This window comes from Anabrus simplex, chromosome 3, assembly GCF_040414725.1.
Source record: "Anabrus simplex isolate iqAnaSimp1 chromosome 3, ASM4041472v1, whole genome shotgun sequence".
NCBI lineage: Eukaryota > Metazoa > Arthropoda > Insecta > Orthoptera > Tettigoniidae > Anabrus > Anabrus simplex.
The window spans coordinates 45,999,574-46,012,629 of NC_090267.1; the positions used below are offsets into that span (position 1 = coordinate 45,999,574).

At 39.8% G+C, this 13,056-nt stretch overlaps 1 protein-coding gene across 1 annotated transcript in view; it reads right to left on the reverse strand.

Annotated features, from left to right (window-relative positions):
* Positions 1 to 6,131: 6,131 nt before the first annotated feature.
* Positions 6,132 to 13,056, reverse strand: part of LOC136866987 (nose resistant to fluoxetine protein 6) — a 113,722-nt gene continuing 106,797 nt past the window's right edge. The window contains exon 13 of the mRNA XM_067144084.2: positions 6,132 to 6,808. Within this exon, the coding sequence (XP_067000185.2) occupies positions 6,711 to 6,808 (98 nt within the window). The 3' untranslated portion in view covers positions 6,132 to 6,710. The remainder of the gene's footprint in view (positions 6,809 to 13,056) is intronic.

The following is a 13,056-nucleotide window of genomic DNA, read 5'->3' on the forward strand; positions in this document are numbered from 1 at the left end:
AATTACGGGCCGTGAAACAATCGGAATAAATAATGGAATCAATTGTCATTTCGCGTTTTTGTATTCCCCGCGGTTTTGATTCCTTCGGGGCTTTCTAAATTCCAGGATTTTTAATTCGGAGAAATTCTTCGGGTGGTTTGATTCTGGGGATTCTCCGTTCAAACATGTGTACATTCGGGGAATGTTATTCGAGGGACTGGATTCGGAGGAATGATTGACTCCCTCATACTTTGACACCAGGATTACGGGTCGACATGGCAACGCTGCAATCTCTCTGCTACTCATATCATACAGCTAACACGCCGTTTTGACATGAATATGTCTTACGACTGGGGTTATCCGAAAATGTGTGTAATGTGACGTGACAAAATGTGTGACGGAAGTGACGTCACGTTAGTCATTACCGTAGGCCTTGGTTGACAAAGATGCTGCAGCTATAGATTTGTACAAAGAGTGTGTTGAATCAGTAAGCCTACCGTCAGTGACGTCACATTCATTTTCACCATAGGCCTTGGTTGACAAAGATGCTGCAGCTATAGATTTGTACAAAGAGTGTGTTGAATCAGTAAGCCTACCGTCAGTGACGTCACATTCATTTTTACCATAGGCCTTGGTTGATAAAGATGCTGCAGCTATAGATTTGTACAAAGAGTGTGTTGAATCAGTAAGCCTACCGTCAGTGACGTCACATTCATTTTCACCATAGGCCTTGGTTGACAAAGATGCTGCAGCTATAGATTTGTACAAAGAGTGTGTTGAATCAGTAAGCCTACTGTCAGTGACGTCACATTCATTTTCACCATAGGCCTTGGTTGATAAAGATGCTGCAGCTATAGATTTGTACAAAGAGTGTGTTGAATCAGTAAGCCTACCGTCAGTGACGTCACATTCATTTTTACCATAGGCCTTGGTTGATAAAGATGCTGCGGCTATAGATTTGTACAAATAGATTGTGTTGAATCAGAAAGTCTACCGTCAGTGACGTCACATTCATTTTCACCATAGGCCTTGGTTGACAAAGATGCTGCAGCTATAGATTTGTACAAAGAGTGTGTTGAATCAATAAGCCTACCGTCAGTGACGTCACATTCATTTTTACCATAGGCCTTGGTTGACAAAGATGCTGCAGCTATAGATTTGTACAAAGAGTGTGTTGAATCAGTAAGCCTACCGTCAGTGACGTCACATTCATTTTCACCATAAGCCTTGGTTGACAAAGATGCTGCGGCTATAGATTTGTACAAAGAGTGTGTTGAATCAGAAAGCCTACCGTCAGTGACGTCACATTCATTTTCACCATAAGCCTTGGTTGACAAAAATGCTGGAGCTATAGATTTGTACAAATAGATTGTGTTGAATCAGAAAGACTACCGCCAGTGACGTCACATTCATTTTCACCATACGCCTTGGTTGACAAAGATGCTGCGGCTATAGATTTGTACAAAGAGTGTGTTGAATCAGTAAGCCTACCGTCAGTGACGTCACATTCATTTTCACCATACGCCTTGGTTGACAAAGATGCTGCAGCTATAGATTTGTACAAATAGATTGTGTTGAATCAGAAAGCCTACCGTCAGTGACGTCACATTCATTTTCACCATACGCCTTGGTTGACAAAGATGCTGCAGCTATAGATTTGTACAAAGAGTGTGTTGAATCAGAAAGCCTACCGTCAGTGACGTCACATTCATTTTCACCATACGCCTTGGTTGACAAAGATGCTGCAGCTCTAGATTTGTACAAAGAGTGTGTTGAATCAGAAAGCCTACCGTCAGTGACGTCACATTCATTTTTACCGTAGGCCCTGGAGATGCTGCAGCTATAGATTTGTACAAAGAGTGTGTTGAATCAGTAAGCCTACCGTCAGTGACGTCACATTCATTTTTACCGTAGGCCCTGGTTGACAAAGATGCTGCAGCTATAGATTTGTACAAAGAGTGTGTTGAATCAGTAAGCCTACCGTCAATGACGTCACATTCATTTTTACCGTAGGTCTTGGTTGACAAAGATGCTGCGGCTATAGATTTGTACAAAGAGTGTGTTGAATCAGAAAGCCTACCGTCAGTGACGTCACATTCATTTTCACCATAAGTCTTGGTTGACAAAGATGCTGCGGCTATAGATTTGTACAAATAGATTGTGTTGAATCAGAAAGCCTACCGTCAGTGACGTCACATTCATTTTCACCATAAGCCTTGGTTGACAAAAATGCTGGAGCTATAGATTTGTACAAATAGATTGTGTTGAATCAGAAAGACTACCGCCAGTGACGTCACATTCATTTTTACCGTAGGCCTTGGTGACAAAGATGCTGCGGCTATAGATTTGTACAAAGAGTGTGTTGAATCAGAAAGCCTACCGTCAGTGACGTCACATTCATTTTCACCATAAGCCTTGGTTGACAAAGATGCTGCGGCTATAGATTTGTACAAAGAGTGTGTTGAATCAGAAAGCCTACCGTCAGTGACGTCACATTCATTTTCACCATAAGCCTTGGTTTACAAAGATGCTGGAGCTATAGATTTGCACAAATAGATTGTGTTGAATCAGAAAGCCTACGGTCAGTGACGTCACATTCATTTTCACCATAAGCCTTGGTTGACAAAAATGCTGGAGCTATAGATTTGTACAAATAGATTGTGTTGAATCAGAAAGACTACCGCCAGTGACGTCACATTCATTTTCACCATACGCCTTGGTTGACAAAGATGCTGCGGCTATAGATTTGTACAAAGAGTGTGTTGAATCAGTAAGCCTACCGTCAGTGACGTCACATTCATTTTCACCATACGCCTTGGTTGACAAAGATGCTGCAGCTATAGATTTGTACAAAGAGTGTGTTGAATCAGAAAGCCTACCGTCAGTGACGTCACATTCATTTTCACCATACGCCTTGGTTGACAAAGATGCTGCAGCTATAGATTTGTACAAAGAGTGTGTTGAATCAGTAAGCCTACCGTCAGTGACGTCACATTCATTTTTACCGTAGGCCCTGGTTGACAAAGATGCTGCAGCTATAGATTTGTACAAAGAGTGTGTTGAATCAGTAAGCCTACCGTCAATGACGTCACATTCATTTTTACCGTAGGTCTTGGTTGACAAAGATGCTGCGGCTATAGATTTGTACAGAGTGTTTGGAAACAGAAAGCCTACCGTCAGTGACGTCACATTTTATACCGTAAGCCTTGGACGCCAAAAGTGCTGCAGCTGCAAGTTATTCATCACGTTCAATATTGATTGGCACTCCCCCAATAACCCCTGAAGAGTAGCAGTTTGAAATGTGTGGCTATGTATGTGTGAAGATAGACTATATTATTCCTGTCTACCCCCACCAGATGGCGTTGTTGCTTCCCGTAGGTGGTGCATTAGAGCAGCATTTGTTCCAGCTTAGGAGTACGCTGGTGAACATCGAGAAGACAACACGGAACCAGACAAGCATGGGCAACGGTGGACAGTGTAGTTTCTCTGGAGGAAAGGATTTGCTGCTTCAGACATCAATAAGAGGTTAACAGTCAAATGTGGGAAAACAGCACCAACCTGCAGATCCGTGTTTCCTTGGGTATCAGATTTCAGTGATAGCAGGAACTGTACTGAAAAACGCAAACGCACTGGGCATCCAGCTAATGCACGCAATCCAAACAATGCCCAGCGTATGAATGGATTCACAATGAGGCACAGGCGAATCACGTTTGATGAACTAGAGAAGGCAACGGGTCTATCACGGGAATCCCTGCACACCAACATCCATGAGGATTTGAAGTTGAAGAAGGTGTGTGCATAATGGGTGCCCCATTCCATCACCACTGCGAAGAAACAGAAGCGTGTGGAGATATGCCAACAGTTGGTGCAACTGTACAGTGCAGATCTCTGAGCGACTGGTCTTCGTCACACCGTCGACGAGTCATGGTTCTTCCACGAGACTCAAGAAAAGAAAGGTGGAAACATACTGCTAGGCGACAAATGGCCACCAATGAAGAACTTCATGCAGTTGTCGACCAGTGGCGCCGGGATACCCCCAAATAATGGATTACTACGCAAAAACGGAATCTGCCAGAACGACGACAAAAGTGCATGGAGATTAGAGGGGAATACCTGTAATATAATCTGTATTCGTTTGTTCAGTAAATGGTTCGTTCCTATGAATACGAATTTCTTTTAGTGCCACTCATTTCTGAACGCTCCAAGCAAGTTCCTTTGACGTAGAGTTACAGTTCTCTTTGATATAAGATTGAGTTTCATTTGTTGAAATACATATTCATAAAATGTAGCTTTTTCGCGAAAGGAAACGTATGTGTTTTTAACATCCTATTGCTAGTACAAACAGGTGGGAAGATTGGCAGGGGGTACTCGGAATGAGGAGATTAAGGCTAAATTAGGGATGAACTCGATGGGTGAAGCTGTACGCATAAACCGGTTTCGGTGGTGAGGTCATGAGAAGCGAATGGAGGAGGGTAGTTTACCTAGGCGAATAATGGTCTCTGTTATGAAGGGTAAGAGAAGTAGAGGGAGACCAAGGCGACGGTGTTTAGACTCAGTTTCTAACGGTTAAGGATAAGAGGTATATAATTAAATGATGCCACAGCACTAGTTGCAAATAGAGGATTGTGGCGACGTTTAGAAAATTCACAGAGACTTACAGACTGAACGCTGAATGGCATAACGGTATGTAATAATGATGTATGTATGTTGTGTAAGCTTCTGGTACTTATTTGAGCAAGGCTGTGGAATTTGGCTCATGTTTCTTTCAGCCGTTCTACCTTCTGCTATTGTTACTCAGCTCGGGGTCTGTATTTCACATCCTTTCTTCTCTTTTCTACCAAGCATAACGGGCGAGAGAATTCGTCGTGATCACGTCATAAACTGCACGCCTTCGGGCTGAGCAGTGGTCGCTTGGTAGGCCATGGCTTCGAGACTCATGTGCTATGGAGTTTGATTTCCTCTTTTCAATTTTATTTGCTTCTGTCTTCTGCTTTAAAACTTTCATCTATATATTTAAAAAAAAATAAGAAAAATAATGTCAGTCAGTCCGCCCATTCTATCCGGTCTATTTCCTTCATTTTTTTAACTGAAAGGTATTCATGCACAGATTTGTCATCAGGTACTATAAATCACTTAAATTCCGCCTTCCTCAAATTATTTGATTTTTCAATTTTTTGACTCTTTGGTTCTAATTGAGGTACGGAGTTTGTTCTGGCCTAAGAACACTCAGTGGATCAAGCTCTTTCATTTCAGCTCTTAACTATTCAAATTGGTTGGTTCTGAGGAAAGTTATGAGTGCATATTAAATTTGACGTCTCATTTCTTCAACATTTTTTTCTCATTGATGCAATCATATCTTTCGTTCTAACTGAAGTGCACAGTTTGTTTTGTGCTAAAAACACTCAATGGATCAAGCACTTTCTTTTGAGTTAATAACTACTTAAATTGGTAGATTCTGAGAAAAGTTATGAGTACATTTGTCTCCATGATGAAGATCTTTGAAGGACTTTTTAACAGTTCGGTGCGTAGAGTTGTTCCAAGGAACGTTTAATTCAACTTCTTTGTCTGATGTATTTTCAAGTGTTTTGTTGACATAATATTACATTCTATTACTACAGCAGATCATGTTCTTTATTTCATTAACTCGAAACATCGGAAATACATCCGTGAGGATAGTAACGAACAACACCATACTTTGTACATTGCGGGCGGAGCCAGCGGGAAACTGCTAGTTATTATTATTATAATTATTCAAGCCAGTTTCTTAACTGAATCGCGCAAAGGTACTTTGTTCCTATATGAATAGTACTTACCATTGTAATACATTTATGTGTTAGTTAGCTACTGACAAGACTTAGGGCTGAACTTCTTCTCTGTCACAATAGAAAATGGAATACGAAATATTGCTCATAAAAAGTTCTTCAATGAGCCTCCAGTTTCCTTTTTTTCAATGGCCACATCACGTGATGTAAATTTTATAATCTGATTTGTATGAAAATTCATCCCTTCGTGTGGATGATAGGTACTACAATCGGTCTCTTATAAATTAATACTCAAGTCAATCGGAAAATTAATTAATCCTCACAGTCTATTGGAATATTTTTCAATTGAATATTAGGTGCACTTTGGATGACACAATGAAATCAATTAGATCTTATAAATGCTAAATTTTATTAAATCCTAATAGTATGTTACAAGCTGTTGAGAAAACAGTTATAAAAATACATTCTAATTATTAAATGAATAGGTCTAAAACTAGTGGCAAGACACTTCATGCATTTAAATACGTTTTAATATTTATTAATTTGTTGTTAATGTGACGCCGTTATCAACAATGAGGTTTTGGTCTAACCTTACATCTATTCTTGAACACAAAGTCAAGATGTTTTCATCGTGTTTAAATTCTATGCCCGTTTCTTATGTGCCTCTTACAGGAGACCATAGTAAAATTAACTATGAAATGGAAATATAATTATTTTACAATTACCAAAACTCGGCGTCCAAATTTAAGTTTCAAAAGTGTACATCAATATTTACAAGCTGTAACATCATTGGGTCAAAATGTATTTCTCGTTAGTGAATCTTATAGTAGGATAGCGAAATGAAATTCTGAACTGACCGACGATTTTTTCTCACACTGATGGCAAGCAAATGTTGAAGAGATTGAGTCGTGTTTATCCTCAGAACGTTACCTGCGATGTCTGATGAAAGTTCTGCTGTCGAGGTGAGCGTTATGAAATGCTCTTCTCCTTCTCTTTACCGTTCATGTCACGGTATTTCTCCATCTCCGCCACCAGCACTTTGTTATATGTACAGTAGTCGATCCTCTCTGTAAAAATGAGAAATATGTAATTCACAAATGACATGATTAAAATTCAGAGGGATAAAACTACTACGCGCTGCCCAATTGAGGTGATAAATAAATAATAATAAAATTAATAAATAAAGGAATGGGGCTATGGTGGCTAGGATCGTTAAGGTGGCGGGTCTGTATGGTCTGACTCCGTGGTTGGAAAACTTTTTCATCATCAGAATGTTGGCCGGCAGGGTAAGAGAGGGGATGGTGGTATACAATTTATAATCACCAGATTGCATGTAAAAGCCTGGATTCAGTTCCAAACCTCAATCACCAGATTGCTTGTAAAAGCCTGGATTCAATTTCAAACCTCTCAGCATTGCTCGTATAGAGTGAGAGCATATGACGCTGTTCATGATGATTCGTCCGTCGGATGGCGACGTCAAACCTTGAACAGACTCATTCCTGCTATTTGGTTCTTCTTCCAGGTTGAACTGTGCTGTTGTTGTTTTCTGTACTTTCCGTATACTTTCCGACGTTTCGAATACACTGCAGTATTCTTGGCCAAGGCGACTGAAATACCCCTACTCGCTCCGAGGTAATCAGTCTCACAAAGAATAGGTTATGTGTCAGTAATTGGTTTCACCCTCTCCCTTCCTACTGCCATATGTCACGTCATTCATTTCAACTCATTAACTCATCTGATGAGTGAAATTGATTATTGTTCTCTGATGAGGCTGACGTCATATAAGCACCCAGTCATTAAAACTTGTTACGATTATTCATCTCAATCCACACCCGACCCCTCAGAGAAATGGGACATGGGTTGGTTGGACATACATATACTCCGCACATTCCAAAGATGTCGATTTAATCATATCGTAAATTCCGATATTATTCTTATTCTTATTCTTATTCTTATTCTTATTCTTATTCTTATTCTTATTCTTATTCTTATTCTTATTCTTATTCTTATTCTTATTCTTATTCTTATTCTTATTCTTATTCTTATTCTTATTCTTATTCTTATTCTTATTCTTATTCTTATTAAAGCGTCTTTATTGTGGCGAAGTTAGGGCTCCCGGCCCTTTCTTACACTTAACCACTTCATGTATATACCATGTATATTTTACATAAAATTTAAACATATGAAATCTTTACAACCTAAAGTATAACTAAAGCAACTAAAGTATCACTAACTAAACTAAGGTGAGTAAAGTATAACTTAAATTATATACAGAAACACATTGCAATAAACAACCATATTTACTCTCATTCATGCATCCCATTCACACTCAAGAAAGACTGGAAGTGCTTAAAAGATGACGCTGGCAAAGGATTTTAAATTTTGTCTTAGATTTAGCTTCCCTGATGTCATTGGGGAGTTCATTCCACCAGCTCGTGGTGGTGATAGTGAACGATCTGTTGTAGGTTGCGGTTCGATGCACAGGAATTTCTAGCGTACAGCCTGACCGGGTATTGAACAGGTGCAGGGAACTAAGGTAGCGAAATCTGGTGGATAGGTAAGGAGGAGTGTTTTCAGAAAGCACTTGATACACCAAAGTAGTTGCGTGGAGTCTACGTCTGCCATTCAGTCGTAACCTAGATAATTGTGTATAGAATGGGGATACATGGGCGTATTGTTGTATGTCGAATGCATATCTGATGCATGCATTTTGGGCACGTTGCAGTCTCATGCTTTGCTCGTTATTGATATAAATAAAAACTGTATCACAGTATTCGAGAATTGGAAAGAAGAGTGATTGAATGAGCTTTATTTTCAAGGACCGAGGAAATATATTTTTAAACCGCTTCAGAGGATGCAGGCTTTGATATACCTTTTGGCACACTTTCATCACATGTTGCGACCAGTTCAATGTTTCGCTTATAGCCACACCAAGATTCATAACTGTTTCACAAAATGGAATAATGGTATTGTTTAGTGCTACAGGAGGAATTTCGTATTGTTTTAAGACGTGTAAGTTTTTCCAAGTACCAATGATTATTGCTTGCGTTTTAAAAGGATTAATTTTGAGATTGTTACTCAATGCAAAATTACTTATGAGACTTAAATCAGCATTAACTTTTTCTACAGCACTCTGAATTTTATCAGTTCTTGAGTGGTAGTAGATCTGCAGATCATCAGCATAAAGATGATACTTGCAATATGTAATCGATTTGGCAACATCGTGTAAGTAAATTGCAAACAGCAATGGTCCAAGTACAGACCCTTGGGGGACACCGAGGGGTTTGTTAAGCCACTCAGATCTGCTATTATTTACTTTGACACACTGATGGCGATTTTTGATGTACGAACTGAAAAAGTTTATTGCCGTCTTGCTGAAATTTAATGAATCCAATTTTGAAAGTAGCAGTTGAGGAACAACAGTATCAAAAGCACTAGAAAAATCAAGTAGAACCAGTACAGTCACTTGTCGAGTGTCCATTGCCTGTCGGATATCATCAGTTACTTTCAGTAGAGCAGTCGTTGTGCTGTGTCCTTTCTTGAAACCAGATTGGTAAGGGTCAAGCAGTGAGACGTTAGTCAAGTAAGTGAGGACTTGTTCGTGTACCAAGCGTTCTAGTACTTTGGAAAGGGGTGGGAGAATGGATATAGGGCGATAATCTGATGGTAAACTAGGAGAATTCTTCTTAGGAATAGGAATGACGATACTGTGCTTTCACAGAGTTGGGAATACTCCCTGTACGAGGCAATGATTAAATATATGCGTCAGAATAGGTAATATGGCACCAATAATATTTTTTATGAAAGATAATGGTATGTCGTCATTACCCGGAGCATCAGACTTGAGGGAGTAAATTACACGCTTCACATCGTTCGCCCCAACTTTTTTGAAAGTGAATTTTACTTGATTTACTCGGGAATGAGCATTTATGGCATTAATATCATCATCAGTTAGGTCATCAACTGGTTGATGATGATGATGATTATTATTATTATCATTATCATTATTAGGATAGTTAGCATCATAGTCATTATTGTCAGTAATATCATTATTAGTGTATGCTGCTTTCTTAAAATGAGAATTTAGATCATCAAGTGGTATACTGGGTGTCTGCATGGTCAGGCTGCGACCTATACCCATCTGATGCAAATGTTTCCATATTAGTGCTCAGTTTCGTCTGTTTGTTATCTCTTGAATATATTTATACTTGCTGTTACGAATTAATTTCTTAACTTGATTTCGAAGAATATGGTAATTTTCGAAATCACTAGTGCTTTCAGTTCGCCTAAATCGCCTATACCAAGCATCACGATTTGCCATGACCGACTTAATTTCATTTGTTAGCCAAGGAGACGAAGGGTGAGTAAACTCGAATTTGCTTCTTCGGGGCGTGTTTGTCATACAGTCCTAATATTAAAGAGTTCAGTCTGTCAACCTTATCATCAATGTCATTAGTCAGTAGAATTGATTGCTTGATTGCAATTGATATGCTTCATTTCGTATTATCTCAGTATTAAAATGCTTGAAGTCTCTTCGCATTATGTACCTGGTTTTGTACTTTGGTGCCTTGAGAGAGTAACATAAGTATATGAGATCGTGGGTCGAAATACCTGGTACAGCAAGCTGTCCATGTTTTACCACTTTCTGCGGATTGTTTGTTATAATAAGGTCAATCAGTGTGTGAGACGTGTGGTTTATTCTGTTAACATGGTTAGTCGCGTCTAGTGTCAGTATATTGTAATCCATGTCATGGAATAAGTTTTGTAAGTATGTTGATTCGTTACTTGTAACTAGGAGATTAGTATTGAAGTCACCAAGAATGATTATGTTTTCGTACAGCGGAGTTAAGTTCGATAATGCCACTTCTAGGTCAGATATATGTTGTATGTCCGGCGCCTTGTATACCACTCCGATCAGTAGTTTTTGATTATTAACCAAGAGTTCAACAAACATGAATTCAGGTCGAAACTGAGTCTTAGGATCTGAGGTCATAATTATTTTACTTTTTAAGTCGCTACGGCAATATATAGCGCAACCGCCCCCTACACGATTTAAACGATCTAGGCGATGTAACGTCATGTTATTCAGCTTTACGAGATCAGATTTGAGTGACTGCTGTAACCATGTCTCTGTTACACAAATACAATGCAAGTTACTGTTACTAAATAGAGCCTGTATTTCGTCAAAGTGACAAAGAAGCGATTGTGCATTGATATGACAACACTGAAAATATTGTTGGTGGGGAGCTAACCTTTCCTTAAGAATGTCTCCTGCCACGGCTGGTGAAGGGGAAGGTAAGTGTGAAGGCGGAAGACAATGAAGAGGGATAGGGTCAATGACATCACGGACATGCTGTTCGGTATAAATAATTGACTCATTTACGTTAGCCATTGTCAACAGAAAAATTCAAACTACTCACCCTAGTTGTTTCATAAGCACCTCCAGAAATATTTACACAATCACTCTCACACACACAATCACATTCACATACACAAACATTATACGCTATTATATCACTCATTGTTTTTCCTAGTCAATCTCGTCGCACACATAAGGCTTATTAATTGTGCCATGCTGCTAACAAACATTTTATGTTCATTGTCTTTCAAAACAACAATGCGGCCGTCCTGTGTCCACACCCGTCGGAGTCCGAAGTGATCACGTGCCCTGTTTAGAATAGTTTTTCTGATACCTGTCAGGGATTCTGTCAGTAGAAGGCCAGTTCCTTTTAACAGCCGCTTGGCCCTCCAAACTCTGTCCCGGTCATGATAATGCACGAATTTTATAATTATAGGGCGCTTACCCGTAGCAACAACCTGAGCTGTGGTTCGTTTTAGCACCCCTAAACGATGGCAACGATCTATATCAGACATAGTTATATCTACATTTAACTTGCCCTTCATCGTGTTGATAACGTTCTCTGCCGGCTCCTCTGGAATACCATGCAGCACTAAGCTGTACTGTTCAGCTTCATCAAGCAGCTCGGCCTGTTGTTCGAGGCGCTGTTCAGTAAATTCCAGTTTTTTTTTGTTATGTCTTTCAGCTCACTAGACACCTTTTCTTGGAACTGGGAAAACTCAGCCTTTAGCCGCTGCAGCTCATCCGCGCGGCGCGTGCAGCTTGCGACGTGTTCCAGGCGGCCTTGGAAGTCCTTCATAACATCTTCAATAGACGCTACACGACGAATAGCTTCTTTCGCGGACATACTGAAAGATGCTTCAGGTCAATGACAGTTTAGTTACACTGAGAAAGTCACAGATACTTTCTTCTTTCAGTAAATCTGTCCTTAACAGGTATTTTTTTTTGATATATGCTTTACGTCGCACCGACACAGATACGTCTTATGGCGACGATGGGATAGGAAAGGCCTAGGAATTGGAAGGAAGCGGCCGTGGCCTCAATTAAGGTACAGCCCCGGCATTTGCCTGGTGTGAAAATGGGAAACCACGGAAACTATCTTCAGGGCTGCCGACAGTGGGGCTCGAACCCACTATCCCCCGATTACTGGATACTGGCCGCACTTAAGCGACTGCAGCTATCGGTAGACAGGTATCAACTGGATATCCTCCATTTTTCTCTATCCTGAGCATCTTCCTTCTTTTGCTTGTAACTTCTTCCTCTCTTCACATCAGTCAGCATTCCTAACTTTCTTCTTCCTCTCCTTCGTTTTCCTTCAACTGTTCCTTCCACGATTCTCTGTAGTAAACACTTTCTACGTAACATGTGACCAGTCCAAGTTGTTTTCCCTTTCTCTATCATCACCATGAAGTTCCTCTCCTCTCCTACACTGCTCAGCATATCGGTCCATTTCAGTTTCTCCATTCTTCTCCACAACCACATTTCAGAACCATAAGACACCACATTCCACACAAAACATTTGGCAGACCTCTGCCTAAGTTTAATTGGCATGCTTCTAGCTGTCAGGAAACTTTTCACTCTCCCGAAAGCCCTCTTTTCCATGGATATTCCGCGTCTCACTTCCTCTGGAAGTTATCAGGCTTCCCAAATATTGGAATTATTGAACCTGCTCTAATACTATTCCATTTATTTATATATTAATTGTGTCGTCTTCTTCTCCTATTTTCATCACTTTTGTCTTTTAGTAAAATATTGATGGGTGTTCATGCTTGGCTGATTTAATCGAAGTGGGTAATTAGGTAAAGGCATTCTGGAAAGGAAACTATGGTGAAATTTTTGCAATATTCCCAAGCTGAAGAATGTGGGACCAATAACGATTCTTACAATAGTTTTGTACAATGGTTTTTAAACAGACCCGCATTCGTAATAAAATTTTGTAGGAAGAATCATTTGAAA